This window comes from Agelaius phoeniceus, chromosome 7 (assembly GCF_051311805.1).
Source record: "Agelaius phoeniceus isolate bAgePho1 chromosome 7, bAgePho1.hap1, whole genome shotgun sequence".
Classification (NCBI taxonomy): Eukaryota; Metazoa; Chordata; class Aves; order Passeriformes; family Icteridae; genus Agelaius; species Agelaius phoeniceus.
This window is the reverse complement of record NC_135271.1, coordinates 27,079,004-27,102,573: the sequence shown is the minus strand read 5'-3', so window position 1 is coordinate 27,102,573 and position 23,570 is coordinate 27,079,004. Positions and strand designations below refer to the sequence as shown.

The following is a 23,570-nucleotide window of genomic DNA, read 5'->3' as shown; positions in this document are numbered from 1 at the left end:
CAGCCACTGAGAAATTAACAGAACTCAGCTGCATTGTATACTTTTAGTTCAGACTTAGGAGAAGATACACATCAGCAACTGGTATGATGAGAGTTTCATTTGGTTATTTTTATCTCTCTGAGTCCTGTTTATACCTGAAGTAGAAAACAAGGAGAAAAAAATTTACTGATCAGAGATCCAAAAAACATCTGTACAAGGTCTGAGCTTCTAGAGAAAGACTGAAGCAAGAACTTGAAACAGCATTGCACAGAACACTTTTCAGGTTCAGGTGGCTTCCAGTTACAAAGCTATAAAGCACAGACTGCACCTCGAGGTCAAGGCAACCTGAGCTAGAGATACTGCAGCTTTTTTTCTGTGAACATATGGTATCACTGCTCCTGATAGATGGAGAGTAATCTAGGAACAAAACAGACATTTGCTCCTTATGCAAATGCCCTTGCCTTTATGGGTAGCTGGAGATCTACAGGAATCCTGGCACTTGTGCAGATTGAGATATTTCATGATAAAGTCTTTCAAAAAGGGAAAAGGGAAGGTACTTTTTAATACCCATCTTCATTGGGAAAATCCAAAGCATATTGTAAACAAACAATGCAAGAATGCACCATTAATAACTCATGTTGTTTCTTTAGTATCTGCTTGTGAAACTTTAGTAGAAGCACACCATAAATTCTTATTCAAAGTGTTGTCATAAACACTACAGATGTACAAGATTTGGATTCTGTAATCTGGCTCTGTCTTAACAATTCAGCTGGAGTTCTAATAGTGTGCCACAAGATAGACTGCTTTTCTTCTGAAATAAGCAAACTCATTTGCTACAATCTGTAAATAGAGGCACCTTTTGGAGCTAAATCAGAGTTTGGTATTGGGGAAGGGATGTAGTTTTGGTTATTTATATCAAATGTGTGCTACATTCTGTGCCTTTCAAATATAAACTTCAGTGAAAGGCTTGGATTTCTTGTGAGGCTCTTTTCCCTATATGGTGAATATTTTTTTCATAATTTTGATAGAGCTTCCATAAAATAAAGTTAAAAAACCCCAACCCACCAACTCTAAAAATGGTTAAACAAAGCATCCTGAAATTGGCATTAGGCTAGGCAAACACAGAAAGATATTTTTACAGTAAAGGATTGCATCCCATCACTATCGCAAATAAATTTTGTATCAAATTAAGCAACAAGAGTCCTACAGAGCACTGCCACCTGTGAATTTATGAAGATGAGGAAAGTCTCTCCCATTCAGCTCCTAAAGAATATGGAGGTCTCAAGTGGGATTTCCTAAAACATCACCAGACAGTTTCTGAAGAATTCCCAAAAGTGCAACTACTGCAGTATCAGGTGTGATGCAATTTCAAGTGAAAATATCAACTAAATATGTTATTTCCTCCAGAAGCAGATTTCCCAGAAGACTCTTCAGTCAGAATAAAGAAAACCACTTATTTTCAGTGGCTTCCAAAACTTCCAAAAATAACATCAACTTGTTTCATTTTTACAGATACATTAGTCAATTATTGTCATTTTCCTAGATTTTACACTTGACTATGTAAAACTTCAGTAGTAAACATTTTCCAGAAATAAGATTCATATCTGTGTTTTAATTTCCACAGGCAAGATGTTTCTGAGCTTGTCAGCCTCATGTATTGCCAATAGAAATAAATATGACAGCAACCTCTATTTAATGCTTACCATTTAAAATTTCCTTCAGATGTCTAAACCACAACTGACAATGATCTTCACTTAAGTTATTTAAATGGATAGCACAGTCTGTAAGTTTGTTCTCTTCTTTATTCAAGCATTTAAAAATTGTGATACCCAACAAAGTGCCACCTTTTTGCTGCCCTGCGAAACGACGACGTTTCAGTTTTACTGAAAATACATCCTTCATTTCAATAATCTCTTCTTGAGCCTGTAAAGCCACACTGGAATCACCTGTAAGGGAAGAAAAAAAAAAAAAAAAAGCATTACTACAGTGATTGGGAGTAACAACTAAAAGTATTGTTAGGTCTTCATCTCTACATTCACTTCTTGCATCTGTTCATGCTTGCATTGAAACTTATGGCATATCCTTTCCTTCAGTCATTGGTCTTTTGTTTTACCAACTTCGTTATGTATCCAGCTGTACAAACAAAACAATTTCAAAGAGGTTATTTACTCAGCTTTCTGGTGTTCAAAAAAATTAATAAAATTTCACACTCTAGGAAAGACATTTTTTGAATTCGCATTTGAAAAGCAAATTCTTTATTCTATTCACCTAAATCACAGCAATCATAGCAGTCATACTTGTAAATCATAGTGTGCTATGACCCAAGCTGACTATATCCTCACTATATTTTTTTCATTTACTACAACCATTACCTTTTGTGTTTACAGCAGAAACATGTCAGAAAACAGTCAAGGAAAAACAGACAAATAAGCCAAAACTCTGTTACCCATCTTTGCTTTCATTTTTGATTTATGAATTCAGTTTAGAAGACAAGAAAAACAGTTTCCAAAAAGTTCTTGTCAGAGTTCGAGATCCTCATCCCAGGGGAGATTTGTGTTAGCCAAGGGAAGGTTTTGTTATCTTGGGGCTGTTATTTGCATGGATGCTGTGGCTGCAGATGCTACCACTTCATTTCCAAGTGCCTTTTGGAGATGTATCAACTGAGGCACTGTGGTACAGGCTTCTCCCTTTTCTGCTCTCTTGAGCTGCATTCAGGCTCCTCAAAACCAAAGTCAAATACACAAACTGAAGGAAAAATATCACCCTTCCTGTAGGTATCAAATTATTTGGGAATAAATACACAGAAAGAAAATTTTCCCTGCTTTCTTTGTAATTACAGCAGATCTCATACAGTGGATCAATAAAGGTCCCTTTGCAGCCCAAGGCAAGAAATGCTAGAAAGCAGAAAACTTCCCCAAATCTAGCAACAACTCTGGTTTCTCAATAGCAAAAACTGCAGCAGATTCTGTTTGATTAATAGTTGATACATGCTGCACTGGACTCTTGGGAAAACCTATTTTAATTGTCACCCAGGGAAAGATGGACAGCACCCCCTACTTCATTACACCACTTGAAGCTGGGGGTTTCAGAAAGTCATATACTTTTTCTGGGCAGAAAAAAGATGACTTTTTCAATTCTCATAACAGTTTGACACTGTCATTTCTCAACATCATTTCTGGAAGGAGGCTATGCAGTGATCATTTCTCTGCCCAGAAATCCTGGATGATTTCTCCTCAGCCATGCTAACACAACTAAAGCTCAAGTCAATATGACTTCTCCTCACAATTCTCAACCAATTCATTTTCTCCTGCTCTGTACCAAATAACCTGTGACAAATAGAAGCATGACCTTGTTATACTTCCCACATATTTTTCACCAACTTGTTATACTTTATCATCCTAATATTTCCATAAATCAGCTACTAAGGTGTAAAACTGGACTGAAATTATTCCACTCTTAGCAGGAACACTGGGACAAGTAATTGAGAGTACTGTGCATTGAGACAGTACACAGGAAATTGTAGTGCATATTTTCAGAAGTATACAGCAAATAAAGAGGAGAAAACTCACCTAAATACTTTTTTTAAAGACCCCAACATAAATCCTGAAGTACTGGAACAACTGCTGTAAAAATATTTTCAGTCAATGTATCCTTTAAAACCGAGGGAACTGAAGGGGAAGAAATAATGTATGATTCCATTTGAATTATGATTTTACACAAACTCAAAGTGGACATTGTACAAACAAACTTGGTACTAACATTACCAAACCCAAGATCTTAATTTCTGTCAAAATTTGTACTGCTCTTTTAAAACATTTAAGGGTAAATAGTCTTTGTAGGCCTGAAATGAAAAACTGACTGGTGATGTCCCAAATTACCTAGAACTAAATAGTTTAATATCTACATTAAAGACTTGTTTTAACTTTTAAAACAGAATTTTTGAGGGGTCTACTTAGGTTTTTTCACAATGTTTCACGGTCAGACATACAGTACATTGAAAATGCCAACACACAACCTCAATGTTTTAGGAAAAAGGAAATATAACCACAACCATTCTGTAGCAATAACTGAGCTGCAACATTCATTTCCCCAGACTAATACAAATATTCTAAGTGGGTTTGCTTTTTAAATTCTGTAAAATAAATCATATTTTGGATTTAACTCTTAGGTTTGCTGAGGAGATCATGAACTCTATTATACCAATGTTATGGATGTGCACCACATATGAGTTACAAACATTAGCCTATTTATTCTGCAAAAGTCAAGGAAAATGAAGGCCTTGCAAAATACTTTTTATTTTCCACTTGCTTTCATAAAATGATATTTAGTCTTAAGTCAGGTAAGGCCTGCATTTTCTTTTCATGGTTATTTTAGCCAGTTACTTACTTGTATTTACCAAATATTCTTAATAGGTAGAACTGGACTTTCAAAACCATTATCTGACTTTGCTGGTTTTACAGGAATACATTTCCAGATGCATCCTGGAAAAGAATATAAACTCTAGGAATGCTGAATTGTAAAAAATCATCATCCTTGAGTTTTAATTTCTAGAGGAAACAATGAATTAGCTAGTAGGATTAGGACAGCCATTTTTTTCCTAAAGTTGTAAAGCAATCTGCATAAAATCCCAGGCATATTCTATAATTTTCATTTTCTCTGCTTACTGAAAATAAGACTATCTCAAATGTAGTAAAATTTATAAAACAACTTATTAAGATAAAGAAAATTTAGGTCATAAGCTGTGTTTATAAAATATTTCTAGAATGAGGTAACAACCAAGCTTACTTGTGCAATGAAGTATATATTGTAGTAAACACTTTTTAAACTTTGAAAACCGTATTGGCTCGTTAGTATCATATTGGTTATTGCAAGCAGTTTCAGGACATTAACTGTCCTCTCACATTACTCAGAAAGATATTGGGTACCATCTGTTCTTGCAAGAGATTTAAGTGTACATCTATTAGATATCATGCTATTTATTTAATTCAGTACCCACTTCCCATTGTTGTATCTTCTGAAAAAAAAAAAGTCAATTTAATTACAAGGAATAAAGATAATCTCTTCTACCAGGCTGCCCTGTCATCATGAAAGCAGAGAGGGAACCTGCATAAAGTAGGTTACAGGCGTTAGGGAAGAGCAAAACTAACAGCACTTAACATTTAACAAAGATCCAACAAAACCAGAATATATGGCACTTAAAAAAAAGTTACTATAAGCCAAGGGCTTGTCTGAATCAATCTCAGCACATCTGTCTGATGTGGAGCGTAAACAGGATTAGAGTTGGATTTATCTGCTTGACGCTAATTGTACTCACAGTTTCTGCACATGTCCACTTTTTTTTTTCCAAATACAGCATGAAAAAAAAGAAAAATCTGCCTGGATAGATGAATTTCTAGGAAGTTTTATGCCCCTATTTATCATCTCACTAATTTCAAGCAATGAGACTATCCTACTTTTTCCTATTTATGGTAGTCAAATCTCTTATTTAACAAAAAAATTATGTCTGAATCAACCAGACTGAGCTAAATCAAAAGATCAAGAACTAATACACTCAAATAGAGTTTAACTGTAAATAGTAAACCAAATTTTAATTAGTCAAGAGTGTTAGCTACCTCATGTTTACAGCAAAATTGATGAAAATATACACAGAGAAAAAAAGCAGTACAACTGAAAAATAGAACAGTTTTAAAGACAATGTGGTATTTAAATATAAACACCAACACTTCAACAAGGAACCACTTTTTGGATTGTTATCTTACCCCAGAAGCCCAACATCTAGATGTGGAACTGAAGGACTTGATTTCCATAACAAATATCTGGAGTACATAGAAAATACCAGAAACCACACATAAAATGTGACAATAATTCAAGTGCAAGAACTGGACACAAAGCAAAGAGTGTTATACTCCCTTGGTCACAAATGCTTCCTATGACCTTTGGCAAGGTACCTAGCCCTCCTGACTATAAGGAATAAATAAATCTTTTACACATTTTAGGCTCTCTGCCCCACTGTGTTCTCAAAGTTTACTTCCTTAATAGTTGATTGATATAGCTGAGTGAAGTATAACAGAAATAATTAGAAATTTTTAAAAATCATCAAGACCTTACTAAAGAAGATACAGTGATCAGCATATATTAAAGAAGTGTTTTATTATAAAACATTAATTATTAAATTGATCACAGACCATTCTATACTGTATGAACACTACTTTCAAAATAAGCATTCAGGACATACAATAAACACAACTATATTAATATAAACCCCAAAATAAAATAAATATAATTTAAAATTATTAAAAAATATTTGTGACAGTATGTCTATAAATCTATTTTTAGGAATATTTAATATAATGTCTAATGCCTATAAATCAGCACCTATTAGCCCATCAGTTACTAAGCCTATTTTTCCCTCACTGTAAATCAGCAAAGCACAGAAAGCAGCATGCAGCTGATTCATAAAACCTCTACAGTTTTCAGCTACTTATTGATCAAGAAGGGCTGGCAGTGAGAAAAGCAGATATGATCATTCTTGCCAGAAAAGCCAAGAAAAAGTGTAAAGCTTTTCTGGCTATTTAGCACTTACTTAACTACTCTAAACATGAGACAGAAAAGCTATTTCAAAACACATGAATTCTGAATGATTTCTTATTTCAAAAAGATAAGTCGTGCAACACTTCTGGCAAAATTTGATGCTATGCCTCTTACTGTCTTCTGTAAGCAGAGAAAGCAAAATTCCAGTTTCTGCTTGCCAAACATATCCAACAGTAAGCTGAGGAGAAGGTGGTACAGCCAGGGCCAGGCTAGGAAAGGGCTGGTTTTTGTTTGAAGATTAGTTTTATATTACTCTAGTCCTTTGAAAAGGAGTTACAGGAGAAGTTTAACACAAGCAAGGCCCTAATCTAGAAATACATTTCTCAGACTGTGTGCTTGGGAGCAGCAAGGAGCTCAGAAAGTATTACAAGGGACTGAAGAGTTTGAGCGGAGCTGGAGAGAAAAAGAGGGTGCAACTACTCACTTCACCTTTTAATGGCAGCTATTCTCTTGCAGCAGCAGCTGTATTCCTTCAGGGCAGAAAACTGAGCTTAAAGACATCTGACAGGGATACAACCCACTTTCATTCTCCTCCTCTAGAGAATCTTAGGGAGAAGTGATGTATTTTGCCAAGCAAATGCAATACCTTCCTGCTAATCCCTCTCTCCATAGACACCCACCCTCCACTCCCCTGCCATGAGTGAGCAGTCCAGCCCTTTTCCTGAAGTCTGGCCCTGGGCAGAGCCCAGATGAGTCAAATCAACTCCTAAAGTAACAGAGCTTGCCCACTTTTCTTTTCCCCTGGCTTAGTCTTCTGACACATTGTTTAGTACAATCAGTTCAACACAACTTCTATAAAATTAGAGATGCTACAAAGTGCTAAGAAAATTCACATTCACAGCAGGGAAGAAGGAAGAACTGGGACTGTCTGCTTTCATCAGCAGGAAGTCAACATGGCCTGAGCCAATCTGCTGTGCATTTTCACTTCCAATTGCTAACTCCCCAAAGATCACACAGATCAACAAGAGTCAGAAAGAACTGGAAAAGATGCACAATGGCTTCTCTTAATTCTTTAGAGCTCTAGTGACATCTCATACATTAAAAAAATAAATTATAAGTCTCAGAATAAAATTCCACTTTACAAAACAATAATGACACATTCAGTTATGTTTCACTGGACATAGTTATTCACTGTTCTAGCTTAAAGAAGTCATCTTATTTTAAACTACCATCACAGATAGCTACCTGTAAAAAGAATATTTTTATGAAGAATACAGACATATTTAAAAAATAAAATTCCAAAACAAATTCGTACTTCAGGTTTCAATTTTTCAACACAATACTAACCAAAAATCTAAGTAATTTTCCAATGCAAGTCTCAGTCATGGGATAAAGGCTTACATTATATAACAGAATAATTTCACTTGTTTCTAAACAATTTTGCTATATTAAAAGCATGGGTAAATGTAACCTCCTACCTTTCATCTTCCCCTCTTTTCTCTCACCACTTTTCAAATGGTTCTTTCCCCAAGATACCACAACCAGCTGATTCCAGCCCTTGTTCTCCACCATATCTGTTAGAAACTAATCCTCAAGCTTCTGAACACCCCCACCAAACCATAGGGCTGTTGCACATACAGCCCCTGTGCACAGCATCCTACCACAGCAACTGAAAGAGCAGCAGCTTTAGGGAACATTTGGTGTGGTCCTTGAAGTCCTGAGCTGGATCAGACTCAACCTGGATCAAGACTTAAAATTTGGTTAAGTTTCACTACAACTTTAAAAGATGGCAATAAGCAAACTTCTGAAAAGAACAACCATCACCAAACTACTTAGTTCTGGCTGAACCAAAAGAAAAGAGGATCCCATACTGTAAGAGCATAGTTTAGTACTGCTCAGAGGCTGGCTTTTCTGAGCTGAGGCCTTGTGGAGAAAGGCCAGGCTTGGGGACTTCCCCTGTGAGCTTGCCCACATCTCAGAGTGACGCTCATCACTGTGTCACTCGTCAGTGACACAGCCTGCTGAGTCTGCTTGATGCCCAGCAGGCCATGGAAAAGCCCTTTCCTCTTCTAATGAGGCTCATCAGACATCTATCCATCAAGCTTTCATTAGGGTCTTCACTCAGCTCTCACATAGAGCAGTGAAGTACCTTGCTTATTAACTACAGGCTAATGGCAGAATTTCATTAGAAAAATATACTGACACTGGCAGTTTGAAAAGAAGTCAGATAGCTTATTGAATAAATACCTCTGCAAAAAAAAAAGTGTGATTGAAGCTTTAGCAGAAGGTCTGACGCTGTTCCAGAGAAAAATCTTCACCTTACGGAAGAGTTTCCCCTTCATTCTACAAATAAATTTGAGGGAGATGATCAATTTAAAAATAGCATAAAGATCTATTGGGAATAATGCTAGAACAACAAGGTAAGCTGAAAGGAAGCAAGGCAGACAAGGACTGATTCCCATCCTGAAGCATTTGAGAGGATGCATGAAGCAAAAGCTTTGCTTTTAATAATTACACTTTCTTATTAACAGCAGAGCAAGAAAGAGGTCACTGGAAATGTACTATAGAAAGCTCTACATTTTATATTAAGAATATGGCCCACATACTGCTTAATTTCATAATATGATTTGACAAGTAGCTGCAAACCTTTCATTTAGTGGCTTAAACTTTGAGGTTTTTCATTTAATAAGTAAGAGGACTTATGGTAGAAACTTCAGAGTAACAACATTGTAAAAAGTGTCACTGATTTCCATCATTTCCCAAAACCTCTGCAAACATATGTATCAGATAAAATGACTGGTCTTACACAGACCAATCATATCCATCATAAAATGGAATTTATTTTGACAGAGATTTCTGAAATAAAGAGAAGACTGGTATCTAGTAGCCTACATGATTTAATAGAGTGGGCTAGCAGAGCTGAAATATACTAAAGAATCCCCAAAGAGGAAACATGAGCCTAATTTTACATTTCCTCAAAAGCATCTTACACATACACAGTGTTTGGTACCTACTAATTTATGTTACAATCACAGCAATTACTTCTGTCATTCCAGAAAATAAGGGGAAGTGGAGAAACAAATGACCTCTTCTGGCCACATACATTACTGAGTTTGATTAATACAAGTTAACAATTACTTTTACTCGGAGCCTTACTTGCACCAGATCTGTCTCAGCCTCAAATACAGATTTAGAAACCATCCATATTGCTGAATATCAGTGTTGAGGGAATTCATTATGTCTCAAATATCCGAATTTTAGTCTCTTCTAGAAAAGGTTTTCAAGAAACATTTTCTTCAGGGAAAAAGAACAAGCAGACAATTATAAACACAATTTCCTTCTGTAAACTGTGGATAATTCATGTACCCTAGCAAGTCATGCTTTTAGTTATCAAAGCATAGCTATCAGCTGCTAGATGACCTCATCCACAAACTTCTACATGTTTGGCTTTATCCTCATTGATGTCTGCTCTATTTCTTTTTTTTCAGAGATTTATGAAGGAAACTCTGTGATCCTTTGTATCATTGTATCTGCGTCTCCTGCACTAGCCCAAGGGCAAGAGATGGCAATAGCACCACCAGAATCCTCTGACAAGCATAAAACCCTTCCCTCACCCCAATGCTCAGTTGCCACTTAGGAACAGGAAGAATGCAGCCTACACCACTTTGCCTGCAGGGGTGAGTGAATCCTATTTTGTTCATGTATACCACACTTGTAACAAACTTAAAAGAAAAGCACCAAAAAAAAAAAACCAAACCAAAAAAACCCAGAATTGTATTAGATGATCTTTATAATACAGATTTTCCCTCCTTTCTCCTTATGAACACTGTTCATATTTCTCTAACTTCATAAAATATTTTGTCATAACAAAAATATAATTTCTACTACATGATAGATGAACAATAGAACAATTACTTAGAAAGCAACACCAAATTTAAGATATTCTTAGTCAATCATGCACTATACAAATTAGCACTTCATATAAAGAGAAGGCTTACAAAATGCAACACTCCAGAAGCTTTCCAGTATTACAATTATTTTTATTATCTAGAATTGACTCCATTTGCTATGATGCATAATTCTGTGACTGAGGAAATTACAACCTCAGACTGTCATAAATTTTAATTTTTTTTGTAGCTTAACACTATGACATAGCTCTCACAAAAGATTTGATACCAATATGATGTGACACAACTGAACCAAACCTTAATTTCACTCACAGTGAGAAATCACAGGATTAAGTAACACTGTGCAGTCTTTTAGAAAAGTTTATTGCTTCCAGATGGATGCAAGTTTCCTTTCAGCACTGATTTTATCTTCTGTACACAGGGTGCCAATGTTACTATAAATGTAGTCAAAAGCAGTTATAAAGATAAATTATTAAAATATTGACATAAACAAGCTCATACAATAGCTCCTCTCTGCACAAAGTAAGGACAGCTACATTAGAGTGCAGTCTGTCTCACAAATGTTCAATACAACAACACGCACTCCCTTTTCAGAAATTACAACCCATACATGAACAAGCACAAATTTCCAAGGTATCCACAGAATGATTTTGAATTCCAACTGCGTGCTCTTTGCCCCATGTTGTGTAGTGCCATGTGTTTCCCTGCGTGGTGCCACCAGGACACCCACCTGTGCCCGTGGATCTGCACTGAGCTCAGGGCAGGCTCACTGCATCAAGCAGCAGAACTGCTGCATACACACTGCAACACACCCATGTCAAAGGAAAATTGAAGATAAGAAATATCTTTGAGCTAATTTAAATTTTGGTCCATTGCATCACACACATATAAAGTCTATCAGCAGGTCTACAGGATGTTTCGCAGAAAAAAATAATTCTAGGGAATATCTGGTTAGTCTATAAAAAATTATATATAATGCTATTTAGAAAATTAAAATACACTCAAAATTATTGGGTGAACCCCTCAGAGTTGTTTTAATATTTTATGTTGCTATACCATTCAGAAATTGCATTACTAAATGGTAGTGAGTCATTTAAAATATTGTTTCAAATTTGCATGAGATTCTCAAAAATCTTGAGATCTCCATTTTGAATTGTGACATAACCAGTACATAAAGGAGGATAAGTTAATACATTCCAGAGAACATGCAGAATTCATAAAATGCTTTATGAATAAAATGTCAACATTGAGTATCATGAAATTCAAAATTAGGTATAGAGATAACTTGCACTTTTATATCAATCGAAATTAGTATACTAAATATATATACAGAAACTTACCTATTTTCTGAGTGCTTTAAAGCAGAGCCACGTGTCAAAAAACCCACCCCAAAATGCTCCACAATGTCTGCTTTCCATCCTGGCATGCACCAATAACTTCCAACAAACCTCTCCAATGTACTTTAAGCAAGTTCTTTGGCATCTACCACCAACTCCTCCTATCTCCAGAATGGTAAGTGCACATACATGTCACATTTACATATCCATTCCTAATCCTGGTACTAAGTACTAAATTCAAACAGAAAAGATTACTGATTGACATATAACAAACAAACAAGCCAGTTCCTGATCAGTCTTCACTGTCAAATAAACATGTCAGATGACAAAGATGCACTTCAAATCTCCCATAAAACACACAAATTTTTACTCCCCCAAACTTTTAAATGCTAGCATTACACCAATATGCACAGGGATTACCACATGAGGCTGAAGTAAGTATCTTACTTGCAGATCCTACAAATTTCACTCACAGCATCACAATCCTGCATATGGTTGCAGAGTCAGGGAGCAATTCCCATTCAGAGCACCCACACAGCAACAGAGAGATGCATCTTCAAACTCATCAGCATGCACTTGCACAGTGTGTTACTGTTATATTCCATGCAAGTTTTCCTCTATCTCAATATTAAACCTATTTTTCTCGTTTAAAAGTAAATTTAACAAATATTAGTTCTTACACATATCCAGCCACACATTACACGTCATACAATAATCTTTGACTTAGCCATAAAGTGAATTAGTGCAAGAAAATTATCACCACCTGTGTTCAAGAAATGATCAGTATTGATATCTTGGCACACATCTTTAAGTGGCTGACATAACTAATGGAAATGGATGTTTTATATTAAGGGTTTTCTTCTGTGAACATCAGAAATTTTCTCAAATATATTTATGGATAAAAAAATATAATTTTTTCCATAAGTATATTTATGGAAAAATACCATCAAAGCATATTGAAGTTACACTTTTTCCCTATTCTGAAGTTGATCAAACTAAAACATTTGTAATTGTTACAGACTCTTATCCTATACAAGTCTAACTATGTCTTTGGAATTTACCTTCCTTTTTACCTTCCTTTCTCCACAACAAAAATAAATATATAAAAAAACCCAATACTATAAATAATTAGAAGCAGTCATATGAACAATATTTTCAAGGGAATTATGGCTAAGAAATTCAGGTTTCCTATACAGTCTGCTACTGCACTGCAATTCTTAACCAACATTTAATAAAATGAAACCCTTGGTGTTTTGTTAGGCAAAGAACGTACTTTCTTTAAACTGTATTGTTCCACCAATAAAAAGAAGCACCTTGCAAATGGAGGGATAGGCAAAGTGGAGTTCAAAGTTTATCATTAAATCCTGCTTGGCACTGCAGACACTGGTGGAATTGCAGACTAGTGATGTGTGTGCTTTTACTCAAAATATCATTTAAATATAATTTAACTGGTTTCTGGTATGTAAGAGCAGCAATACCAGGACAGAGCAAATATCCATCTGTCCCAGTATCTTATATCAAGCCATAGCCATAAGCAGATGCTAGGAGAAGAGAAGGAATAAAGGAAGCATTTATTCTGTTTCCCACTAGTACTTTTCCATTCCCCACCTGTTTTCATTTGGGACACCCTGAATTGACTGTGGTTTCTACACATTTAAGAGCAGTAAAATGAAGCCTTCCATCTCCATCTGAATCCACAAAATCTTTTAGCATTAACAATCCTTTGGCAGTAAGTTTTAAAGTTCTCTTAGCTAGTCATTTGGTTTTCAGCCTGGTTCTGCTCAGCCTTATTAGAAGCACCATATTTCTTATGTTGCAAAACTGCCACCAACTTGGTCCAGACCTCACATCAAGACCAAAAAGTGCCAGCCTAGTCTGCCACTCTCATCCAGAAGCCATTATGTACCTTTACCCATCGTCATCCCCTGAACCTTCTCCAGTCCACATCGCCTTTGCAGAGGACACCAGCACTGCACACATATACAAGATGTGGTTAAATAACTGCTGGTTTATAGAGCATACAAACATCTGCTTTAGCCTCTACTTACATTCTAATTATCCTTAGCATAATAATCCTAACAACTGTTTAAGTGACAGATGACATTTTCCACATGATAAACCTATAATCATACACATCAGGAATGGTATAGCTGCAGCTCCTGATCTTTATTCCAAGCTGATGGCATTCAAGCAAGAGATCGATACACTAATAATTACACTATGTGTAATTCTTCCCACTCTTGGACTCACTGTCCTGTTGCCTGGTCAAATCTGTAAAACTGCCATGGCTTTGAAGTTGGGCCGTAGGAGAGAACTTACTTTATTGCTCTGCTCCCACATAAAATCAATATTGCTAGACGCTGATGAAAAAGCCAGTATCTGCTTTAAGCAAGACAAACATTCGTATACATATAAATCATTGTAAGTTCAGTACTGAATTTCTGTGTGTACCTTCCCCAAACCATTTCCATAAAACAAGTGAGACCTAGGGACAAAATTTCAAAACCACCACCTGCTCGTTTCCATCCTATTTTAAATAATTAAATACTCAGCAAATGCAAATTAAAAAAAAAAAAAAAACTCTTATTTAATTTTAACTTGTACTACAGTTAAAAAAAGAAGCAAACATTGATCAGGTACTCATTTTCCTCCTAAGCATTGCTTTCCAAACCAACTCCAGTTACTACTAGCCCTGTTTAATGAGTGTGTTGCAGTCAAGTGTCCAAGAAACATTACATTTGACATTAAATACTCAGAGTATTCTTTTTCCTTAAATAAAAACAATACAAAATTAAAAACAGACATCTATATACAATCTTTTCCCAATCATGGTAACATACAATACACTTAGGTTTACCAGAGAACGTCAGCTGCAGAATCCACAGAATGAAATCATAAATCTGTTTAAAGTTTGATGTTGACATGAGTTACCACCATCTATAGCCATCTAACTGTTAGTGTATTATTCACTGGCACCACAATAATTTTGATCCCTAGCTAATCACCTCACTCCAAGTTAAATTACATAGATGTGACAGAGCAGGCCTTTGGGAAACCCAAAACCATCCAAGTGTGAAATCTTCCAGTACCTTTCTTGACAGAGCATTTTGACAAGTCTCCAAAAGGCCATGCAACAAACAGGAGAGCAGGGAGAGGACTTGGACAGGAGCAATCTCATTTTGAACCATCTTCAGAACAGGCAACAAATCAGCCAGGCAAAGATGTGCTATTTTCACACAGAAACCCAGCAAGTCACCTTGAATTTTTTTCCTATTTACTGTTAGCAATTTATTTACAAGAATTTTCACTCCTTAGAATTACATAGATTTTTTTTTTGAAAGCCATTTTCATATGTTATTTATAACTGAGAATACTTATTCTATTTCCACTATGATGTACTAAAACAACACAGAAAAATATAACTACAAGATAATTTTTAAACTTTTGTCAAATGACAGGAGGGTGACATAACAATAAGCACTTAATTACCCAAACTCAGATCAGTATGTACAAAACAGCATTATATTTAGTCATAAGGATTTATTGCTGTTACCCTTAACTTGATCATTCACGTGTCAAATTTTGTTTTTCCAAGACTGCCTGCACTGTGTAAAGATCTGTTTCCAGGATACCTATAATTGTGCAGTACATAACATCTGTTGCTTTGCATTTTGAGAGCCTCACAAAGAATACTTTCCTATATTCACTTGAGTGTATGGACTGGCAGAACAGATATATTGTCACAGTTCAAATAAACTGACAACTACAGCAACTATTCAGTACTGAACAGCATCCAACTAACTGCCATCTGACGTTGCTCAAACAGGCAAACGCCAGGAAATTCAGAGTTCAGCACTGAATTCTGTTCATGAACTGACCATTTGTTTAAACTTGCAGCACACAGGTGAGAAATAGCCACATGCTGGACTAGAGACCTGTGAGTTACACCAAGTCATTGAAAAAATTGTTGTCAGTGATTTAATATATTGCTTTCACAACTAAGTGAGAAACTGGGGAAGGAGGAAGTTCCACCAGATCTTAAACATAAGTGAATTGTGTTTCATCAAATCCCTTACAGGTTGGCTACCAGACATCAAATCTCACACAAAAATTCAGGCTTACAATTTCAATTTTTTTAATAACTCCTGGTTTTACTGTTCAAATCTGCTCTTCAACTAAAGGGGGAAGGGTCCCTAAATTGCAAGACAAGAGTTCCAAAACTACTTCCCTAGAGAAATAGTTTAAGATGTACCATCCACACCTTTAGTCCACGGACACCAGTATTTTTGAAACAACATGAACAATTGAAAGAAAGATGTTCTAGTCACTTACTTCAAGTCAGCAGTTTAAAAAGTTTAAAAAAAAAATCACAACCCAAAAATTGACAGCTAATGTCTATGAAAGAGGAATCAATTTAGAAAAGGATCCTGGAAAAACACAATTCTATAGCAGTCACAGCACTAAATGACAAAAAGGTCAAATTTTGAAAGGAAACAGCAGATACCACCACAAAACTAGCAGATGTTCCTAAAGGATCATCTGTACAAAAACATAAGCATATGTGAGAGAAATCCAACACTATCACGAAATCAGTTTGTGTCTAACATAATAGCAGTTCCTTATGGCAATATGGTAATACATGTATCAGATACTCAACACATTATGGTTTTTTGTCTGCACATACTGCTACAACATAAGTCATAAAAACCAGGACCACTGATTTCCTCAAAAGGAAAACATTAGTTCCACAGCCCACAAATGTTAAGGTACACAGACTACTCTGTTCTTCAGGTTATGTTCTCAGATTTTCAACCACTTTAGCTTTTTCATAAATTGTCTTAGTAGGATAAAAATACCTTTAGAGAACTGCATGTCCTGAATAAACACTTCCTTCTAAAGGCAGTGCATAATGTAGCCAGATATACCTAAATGAAACAGCAAACAAAAAGGGATTTCTTCTATCCAATATCTATTTGTTTGGGTTTTACATAATTGCAACAGTATCTATTATTTACCTGCTGTTTCTGTGACAGACATAGTTAACAAGACATTTACAAGGAGAGGAAAATTGTTTCTCTAAGTTTAGTTTTATTGATTCCAACAAGAGCAGATGACAGACTTCCCTACTTTTATTTCTATTTTGCAACTGCAGAAAAAAATTCATTTTCATGCATCTTCCAATTAATTACGCTTAAAAGTTAAGATAAGCAAGCAACATTTGATGCAAATAGAAAAAGACAAAGGTGCATAATAGAGGGGTACAGATTCAGGTAAAATGACAAGCAAAGAAAGAATACAACAGCATCTAGGATCTGAAAGAGGGAGGAGCTAAAAAAATTAGTGTTTCTGAAGGGCCAAAAACTAGGATAATTAAGAAACTGAGATAAGAGATTTGACTGCATATCCCTACTTCAACAAGGGATTTGACTGCATATTCTTTAATAATTTTAAAAGAACAATAATTTACACTGAGAAGGGGACTCAGTGTTACAGCACCATTGTGGATATGAAAATATCACTATCACGGGCATCAAAGATTGGATAGCACATCAACTTCTTTTTTAATATACACCTTTGGATTCTCTCCATCATGCTCTATAAGCAGGACAATCAATTGACTCTTGCACACCTTTGCCCAAAAGGCACAGTCAAGAGTTGTCAACTACTCTGTCAACATGAAAATTACGGAACCTTGATACCTTTTTTTAAAATAATTCACATTCTACTCCTCATTACCTTATTATGTCTCCTCTAACTGTCCAGTGATTCCCCAGGCCGTATCACACACCCCCCTCACACCACAGCACCACCCTGCATGTCTCCCTGTCTGCCCAGAGACAGCTCCAGCGTCCCCTCCATTCACTCACAGCCCTCCCAGACGCACAGGGCACTGCCCCAAACCCCCACACTCCCAGAGTACATCAGCTCACCCCCACCACAGCGCTCCTGACTGCCCCTGATCCCCACCTTTCAGTCCTTCAATGCCCTTGCTCAGCAGCCAAAGCCCAGCACCAGCCACGCCTGGCTTGTTCCTGGTGTGCCAACTGGCCCACGATGCACAACGTGCTGTGCCAAGCACCCAGCCAGGCACCAGCCTCGCTCCCCAGGCAGGCAGAGGAGAGGAATAAAGCAAAGCACAGCCTTATCTCCAATAATAGGACATGGCAAAGACCTAATTATTATACAGTGCTACAGGAGAAACAAAGGCAAAAATCCCAACCACAAAAGCAAAACCCAGCATCTTTATCCAAACCTAAAATTTGCTGAGTTTATGGCCTACAAGAGCTTTAAGATTACACAAACCACAAATTCATCAACAGAAAGTTTTGCATTAAACAGGCCATAAAGAAGGCTTACTTTCCATGAAAGCTAAATAAATCCTGTTATTTCAAATGTCCATAGCAACAGAATCCAACTCACTAAGACAAGCAGAACTTAATGTGTATGCAAAGCTGAGCACACAAATACAATTTTCAAGAACTAGCAGAGAAACTTTTTTTCCTGGAACGAAGTTTTAAATATCTGATCTCTCTCTTTGGAGGTAGAGAATTAAAGTGCATGTAAAAGGCCCTATTAGGTATCCAGAGGATGTTAGCCCTTTTCAATGTAAGCAAAGAGGTGCATAAAAGTGTGAAATACAAGAAAGAACAGAAAGAATGAAACAACCTAAGTTGTGCCACAAACACATGAACTGATCTTCTGATAAAGGAAAAAAAAAACCACATGGACAGTCAAGATATTATGTTCAAAAGTCCCCTGAAATAAAGAACAGAATTTAAGACTCCTTTATTTAGTGTATCCTATTTCCATAAATACTTTTCAATTTCCACAGTAAATTGTAGATTAGTAAATTATTTTGCAACTTCATGCAGCTTTTTTCTAAAATACATTAATTTTACAGACTTCCTGGAAAAGCATTTGAGTGCCTTATAAGTTCAGATACCATGGGATTGTTTAAAACTGCATGCTTTCTTCCTTCAACTTACATTCTAAAATGTATATATGTATATAAAATGTCATATATTCATGTGGCACATGAACACCTCACTTTCAGTTACACTTCATATTTCTTATGTCTCTTCCTTAAAAATAGTTTTTCTGTTTGGATAACAGATAAGCCACTTAGAGAAAATATGTTCTCTACATGTCAGAAGTAGAATCAAAAAGCTTTGAATTTGGTCCTCTTGGAACTTCGGTAATTCACATTTTGTAACAGCCAGTTTCCATTTCCATTATTCCTGACTGACCGATAGACTGACAGATGTCTTACTTTAGAGATCCCAAACAGACTATTGGTATCTATTTCAGCCACATCTGTTCCTAAATAGCCTTGGCAACAGGCCACTATGCACTCGGAATTAATTTTAAGTCCTTTATTGCTGACTCTTTCACTGTTGAAATACATCAGTGATTCTTTTTCCTTATTGCTGCACTTACATAGAATATCTGTAAATCTATATCTTAGATTAATAGCAACAAGAACTATAGCATACTATAGATAAGAATAGTATACTTATTACTGATTTCTTTAAATTCATTATAAAAATATATGTTTTTTATTTTATTCATTGTGAAATATATATTCAACAGTACATTAACCTCTGGATTGCTCCAAGATCTTATTTTCTTGTTCATTAATTAATTAATTTAGAAATTATGTTTAATTACTTATACTTAAAAAGCAAGTTTTATCCAAATTATTACTATTATTATCCAAATAGTCAGCCCAGCCCACAAGCTGTTAGTCAGAGAATAACTTCATATTCAGTTTAGTACACTACACACACACAACAAATTACAATGATAAAGTTTATCAGGATGATCTAAATCCTCCAGGATTCACATTCTGGTAAAGCACTGGACAATTGCCAGTTTTGTTACATTTCCTACCTGTCAGAAATCTGCTGAAAAACTGCAATTATTGTTAATCAGGAAACTCTGCAGCAAACTTTAAAAACATGCTGGAGGCTTTAAAAATTATCAGAATTACAGTCTTTATTTAACAACAAAAAACCCATATGCATAAAGAGGATACAAATGATCTTCTGGGAACTTAGAAAAATCACATCTAATTTCAAATCTGTACTTAAGACAGTTTTCTCTGCTATAGTTTTGAAGCAGCACTCAATATGAGAACCTCCACAGTTCAGGGCTGGAATATCAATACAGAAGTTTTGCCTTTTTCTTAATTTCCGTGATTATAGCATAGGAATGCCACATAGAAAGAGGCTAGAGAAAAAAACTACCAACTACAGCCTGTGAGCTCTGTGTCTCATTGGGGCACCCCGTGCACTGTTAAAGCTAGCAAGCAGCTATGGGTCAAGGGGTCCTGCCTCCAGGGAGGAGAACAGGCTCAGCTGAGCTGCACACCCAGGCTGGAGCTGCAGCCTTTCCAAGGGGGCAGCTGAGCCGTGCCTCACACTTGTCCACATTCCCACCTGACACATTCTCTCCCTCAGGCTCCCCACCCAGTCACCTGCCCAAGACTCGCTTCTGCCATAAGCTCTGTGATAACAAATAACACACAAAATTCGTAATGGGTCATGCTTATTTCAGAGTTAGGAACTTTGCTGTAGAGTGAACAGCAAAGGAAGCCATCAAATGTCATCAGCAAGCATGGGTAGCCAAAAACCTCTTGGAGACAGAGGCTGCAGAACTCGAGGACAGAGTAAAGAAGGAAGTTCTCTGATAATCAGGCTGCCTAGAGCCCCCTGGGAACAGCACAGTGGAGCAGAACTACACATCCATATATCCCTGTGACATGACTGGGCCCAGGCACAGCTGATGCCCCCTGCCTGGAGACTTTGAGCTGCAGCTTTGAGCTCTGGTGGAACCTGGAGGAGCCAAGGCTGCACAAACTACCACATGTAAGAACAATCAGAACTGCAGAGCTGTGGATGACGAATGACAACTTCAGCAAGACAAGAATTCATCTGGAGAACTATGGGGGATGGGAGGTTAGGAAAAAGGGAACAAAGCAACTACCCTATAGTTCTCTGATTTTGACAGACTGTAGCAATTACCATAGAAGAAAGGTCTTTCCCTAAAAGAGGAAGAATTACTACGTATGAGTCCAAGCAAGAGACATTCAGCAGTGCTTGCAAAGCGTGAAGACCTGGCTTGACCTCTTAGAGCCTCAGGCAAACTACATTAGGAAGCTTTTGGGTTGGAGAGAACATGCATAAGCCAAATCCCATTGGAGAGACTTGTCCAGAGATCCTTTAGTCATCTCTGAACACTCCACTGCTGTACTTATCTACAAATGAGACCCCACCACAGATGGCTCCTCCCAGCACCAGTACAGAACACCCCAGGGTAAGTGCTGCTGGGAGCCAAGAATGAGGGAAAGAAAAAACATTCAAGCTCCAGAATCCGTGTTTGACTGCTGCAACTGCAGCCTCTCAAAAATGAAACTATTCAGCAGCTCAATGCCACATAGTATAAAACCAAACTTTCAGAGAAAGAAGTTTCAGCATATATTTAATACATGTGCAGTAAAAGCCCAAATCCTGATAAAATTGGCAGCAGTTTGTCAGTGCTGCTTTCCATAGGATTCCTGAAGTACTGCCATCTGCTACCAGTCTGACTATAGGCACTGCTAACATCATTACCTTTCAGGAGCTGTGAAAAGTTTCTGATGTCTATATGAACATAGCAACTGAGAGGGGTGAATTTTTCCTTGGAAAACAAACAAACCAAACCAACCAAACAAAACAAAAAAAGCCAAAAACACACAAATCCCAAAACACAGAATATACTCCCCATCTCTGGAAGCATAGAGCAATATACACCAAAATTTATTCTTCCTGTCTGAACCTTAATATCCTTCCCTGATGACAATTACAAGACAATTACAGACCCTAGTTCCTGATATATGGCAATTTAACCTACATTAAAGGAGGCAGAACATAAAGTGACAGTCATATTAGAGCTCTACACACAGAACTAAATAATTAATAAATCACACTACAGATCACATACACAGAGACCTGTAGATAGTCCCAAATGAGAAGGAAGAGAGCCTCCAGCACTAGCAGCATTACTTAAGGCACCCAGACTGGCTCCCCAAGAGGAAGGGCTGTGTCCCACACCGGGTGCAGGGGTGATCAGAACTCAGTGTCCAACTGCAAAGCGGGTATTTCAGTGTGAGTGCAGCACTGCATTTACACGGTCACACTGTGCACAGGAGAGGAGTCAGCAGCAGGGCATGACTTGTTCAGTTTCGGTAGCTCTGGGATCCCAACATGGTTACATTAAATGAACCCTAATGACTTCACCTGCGAGCATCTGGTTACTTCTTTGCTTCTCTAAATGCTGACTCTGTGGCTATGAGATCTTACCTACAGGAACTTTTAAGTTCTGTCCCATACACTTCTGAAATAAACGTGGTATTTTAAGCCTGGACAAGGTAACCATGCCATCCCGGAAGGCAAACACGCTGCCTGGAAACTGCATTCCTGAATACAACTTTGATTTCTCTTTCACGTAAACACTGGGGGGTTACTGAAATAAACAAGAACGTTTAGGAGCGTGTATGCAGTTTTACAACTATATGTATGTTTCTACAGTTTCTAGGAAAAAGGTATCTATTTGGATACATTCAAGCAGCATTCCTTTGCTTCTTAAACTTTTGTATATAATTTGTTTCGCTTGATCAAATCCTGTAACCACACTTTCTCAGTGTGTTGCCGTGTGAACACCATAGAGCAATGACGACCTGCAACAGAAGCTTCATCACAAATCTCAGGCACATCCTGCAAAACCATCCTCTCCTCTCTGTGCTCTAGTTTATGTACCTGCCAAAGAGTATAAGCCGGGAAAAGTTGATGCCGCAGAAACAAAATCAAATCCTCTTACTGCTCTGCCTGGGGCTAAAGAGGCCATAAAAACATGCTCTCTACCTTCTGTCCCTTTCGTATGACCCACCAAGAAGACAAGACACTTGCCAGAGAAAGATGGTTCAGGTACAAGACGCTCAAAGCGTTATAAACAATTTCTTTTTCTCTTCAGTCAGCAAAGTAACCTCGAAGGGAACAGAGGTGCCCGACAGCACTGCCGTTAAGCACTTTACTGCAATCCCGGTTTAGGGTGACTGCCCCGCGCTGCCCGGAGAGCCCAGGCCGCCTCTCCCCGCGGGGACCCAGCTCGCCCCAGCCCGGGGCGGACCCCCTGCCCCGCCCTGCCCCGTCCCACCTGTGGGGCTCTCGGGCAGGATGGGGCTCCAGCGGAGCCGCCGGGCGCTCAGGACCACGTCGCAGCTCCTCTTGCCGATCTCGAAGATGCCCCTGAGGAGCGGCTCGTCCCCCGCCCGGGCCGGCAGGGCCGCGGCCAGCGGGGCCACCCTGCGCCGCCGCTCCTGGGGTGCGGCCCGGGCGCGGCCCGCCGGGCGGGGGAGCGGGACGGCGGCGCCCGGCATGGCGGCAGCGGCACCCCCGCTCCGCTCCGGCCCCGCCGCACCGCCCGCGGCCCGCCGGGCCCAGCAGCGCCCGCCCCGCCCCGCAGGCGGGGCCGGACCGCCCGGGGGCCGGCGGGAGGGCGCCCGGCCCGGGCCGGAGCCGGGGCCGCGTCCTCGCCGGCACCGGGGCAGCAGCGCCCGTGCCCCGCCGGAGCGGCGAGACAGCGGGGCTCGGCTGCCGGGACAGCGCGGCCCCCCCGGCACCGGGCAGAGCGCAGGGCGGCACCGGCAGGACCCGCGTCAGGGGCGCTGCCCGCGGGGAACCGCGGCCCGAAGGCGCTCGTGCTCTCCTCAGTTACTTCTCCAAGGAAGGAACGCTCCCACTACAGAAATTAATTTTCCTTGTCAGAGTGCCAAGTC

At 38.4% G+C, this 23,570-nt stretch overlaps 1 protein-coding gene across 3 annotated transcripts in view; it reads right to left on the bottom strand.

Annotated features, from left to right (window-relative positions):
- Positions 1-23,240, bottom strand: part of CERKL (CERK like autophagy regulator) — a 50,980-nt gene extending 27,740 nt beyond the window's left edge. The window contains exons 1-2 of one of the 3 annotated variants that reach the window (XM_054636671.2): positions 22,949-23,240; positions 1,683-1,925 (exon numbers count right to left, since the gene is read on the bottom strand). In XM_054636671.2, the coding sequence (XP_054492646.2) occupies positions 1,683-1,925; positions 22,949-23,171 (466 nt within the window). In that variant the 5' untranslated portion in view covers positions 23,172-23,240. Of the gene's footprint in view, positions 1-1,682; positions 1,926-3,548; positions 3,714-11,758; positions 12,218-22,948 lie in introns of those variants that run through there. The other 2 variants (XM_077181353.1, XM_077181354.1) reach the window with 2 other exon arrangements.
- Between the last annotated feature and the right edge of the window lie 330 nt (positions 23,241-23,570).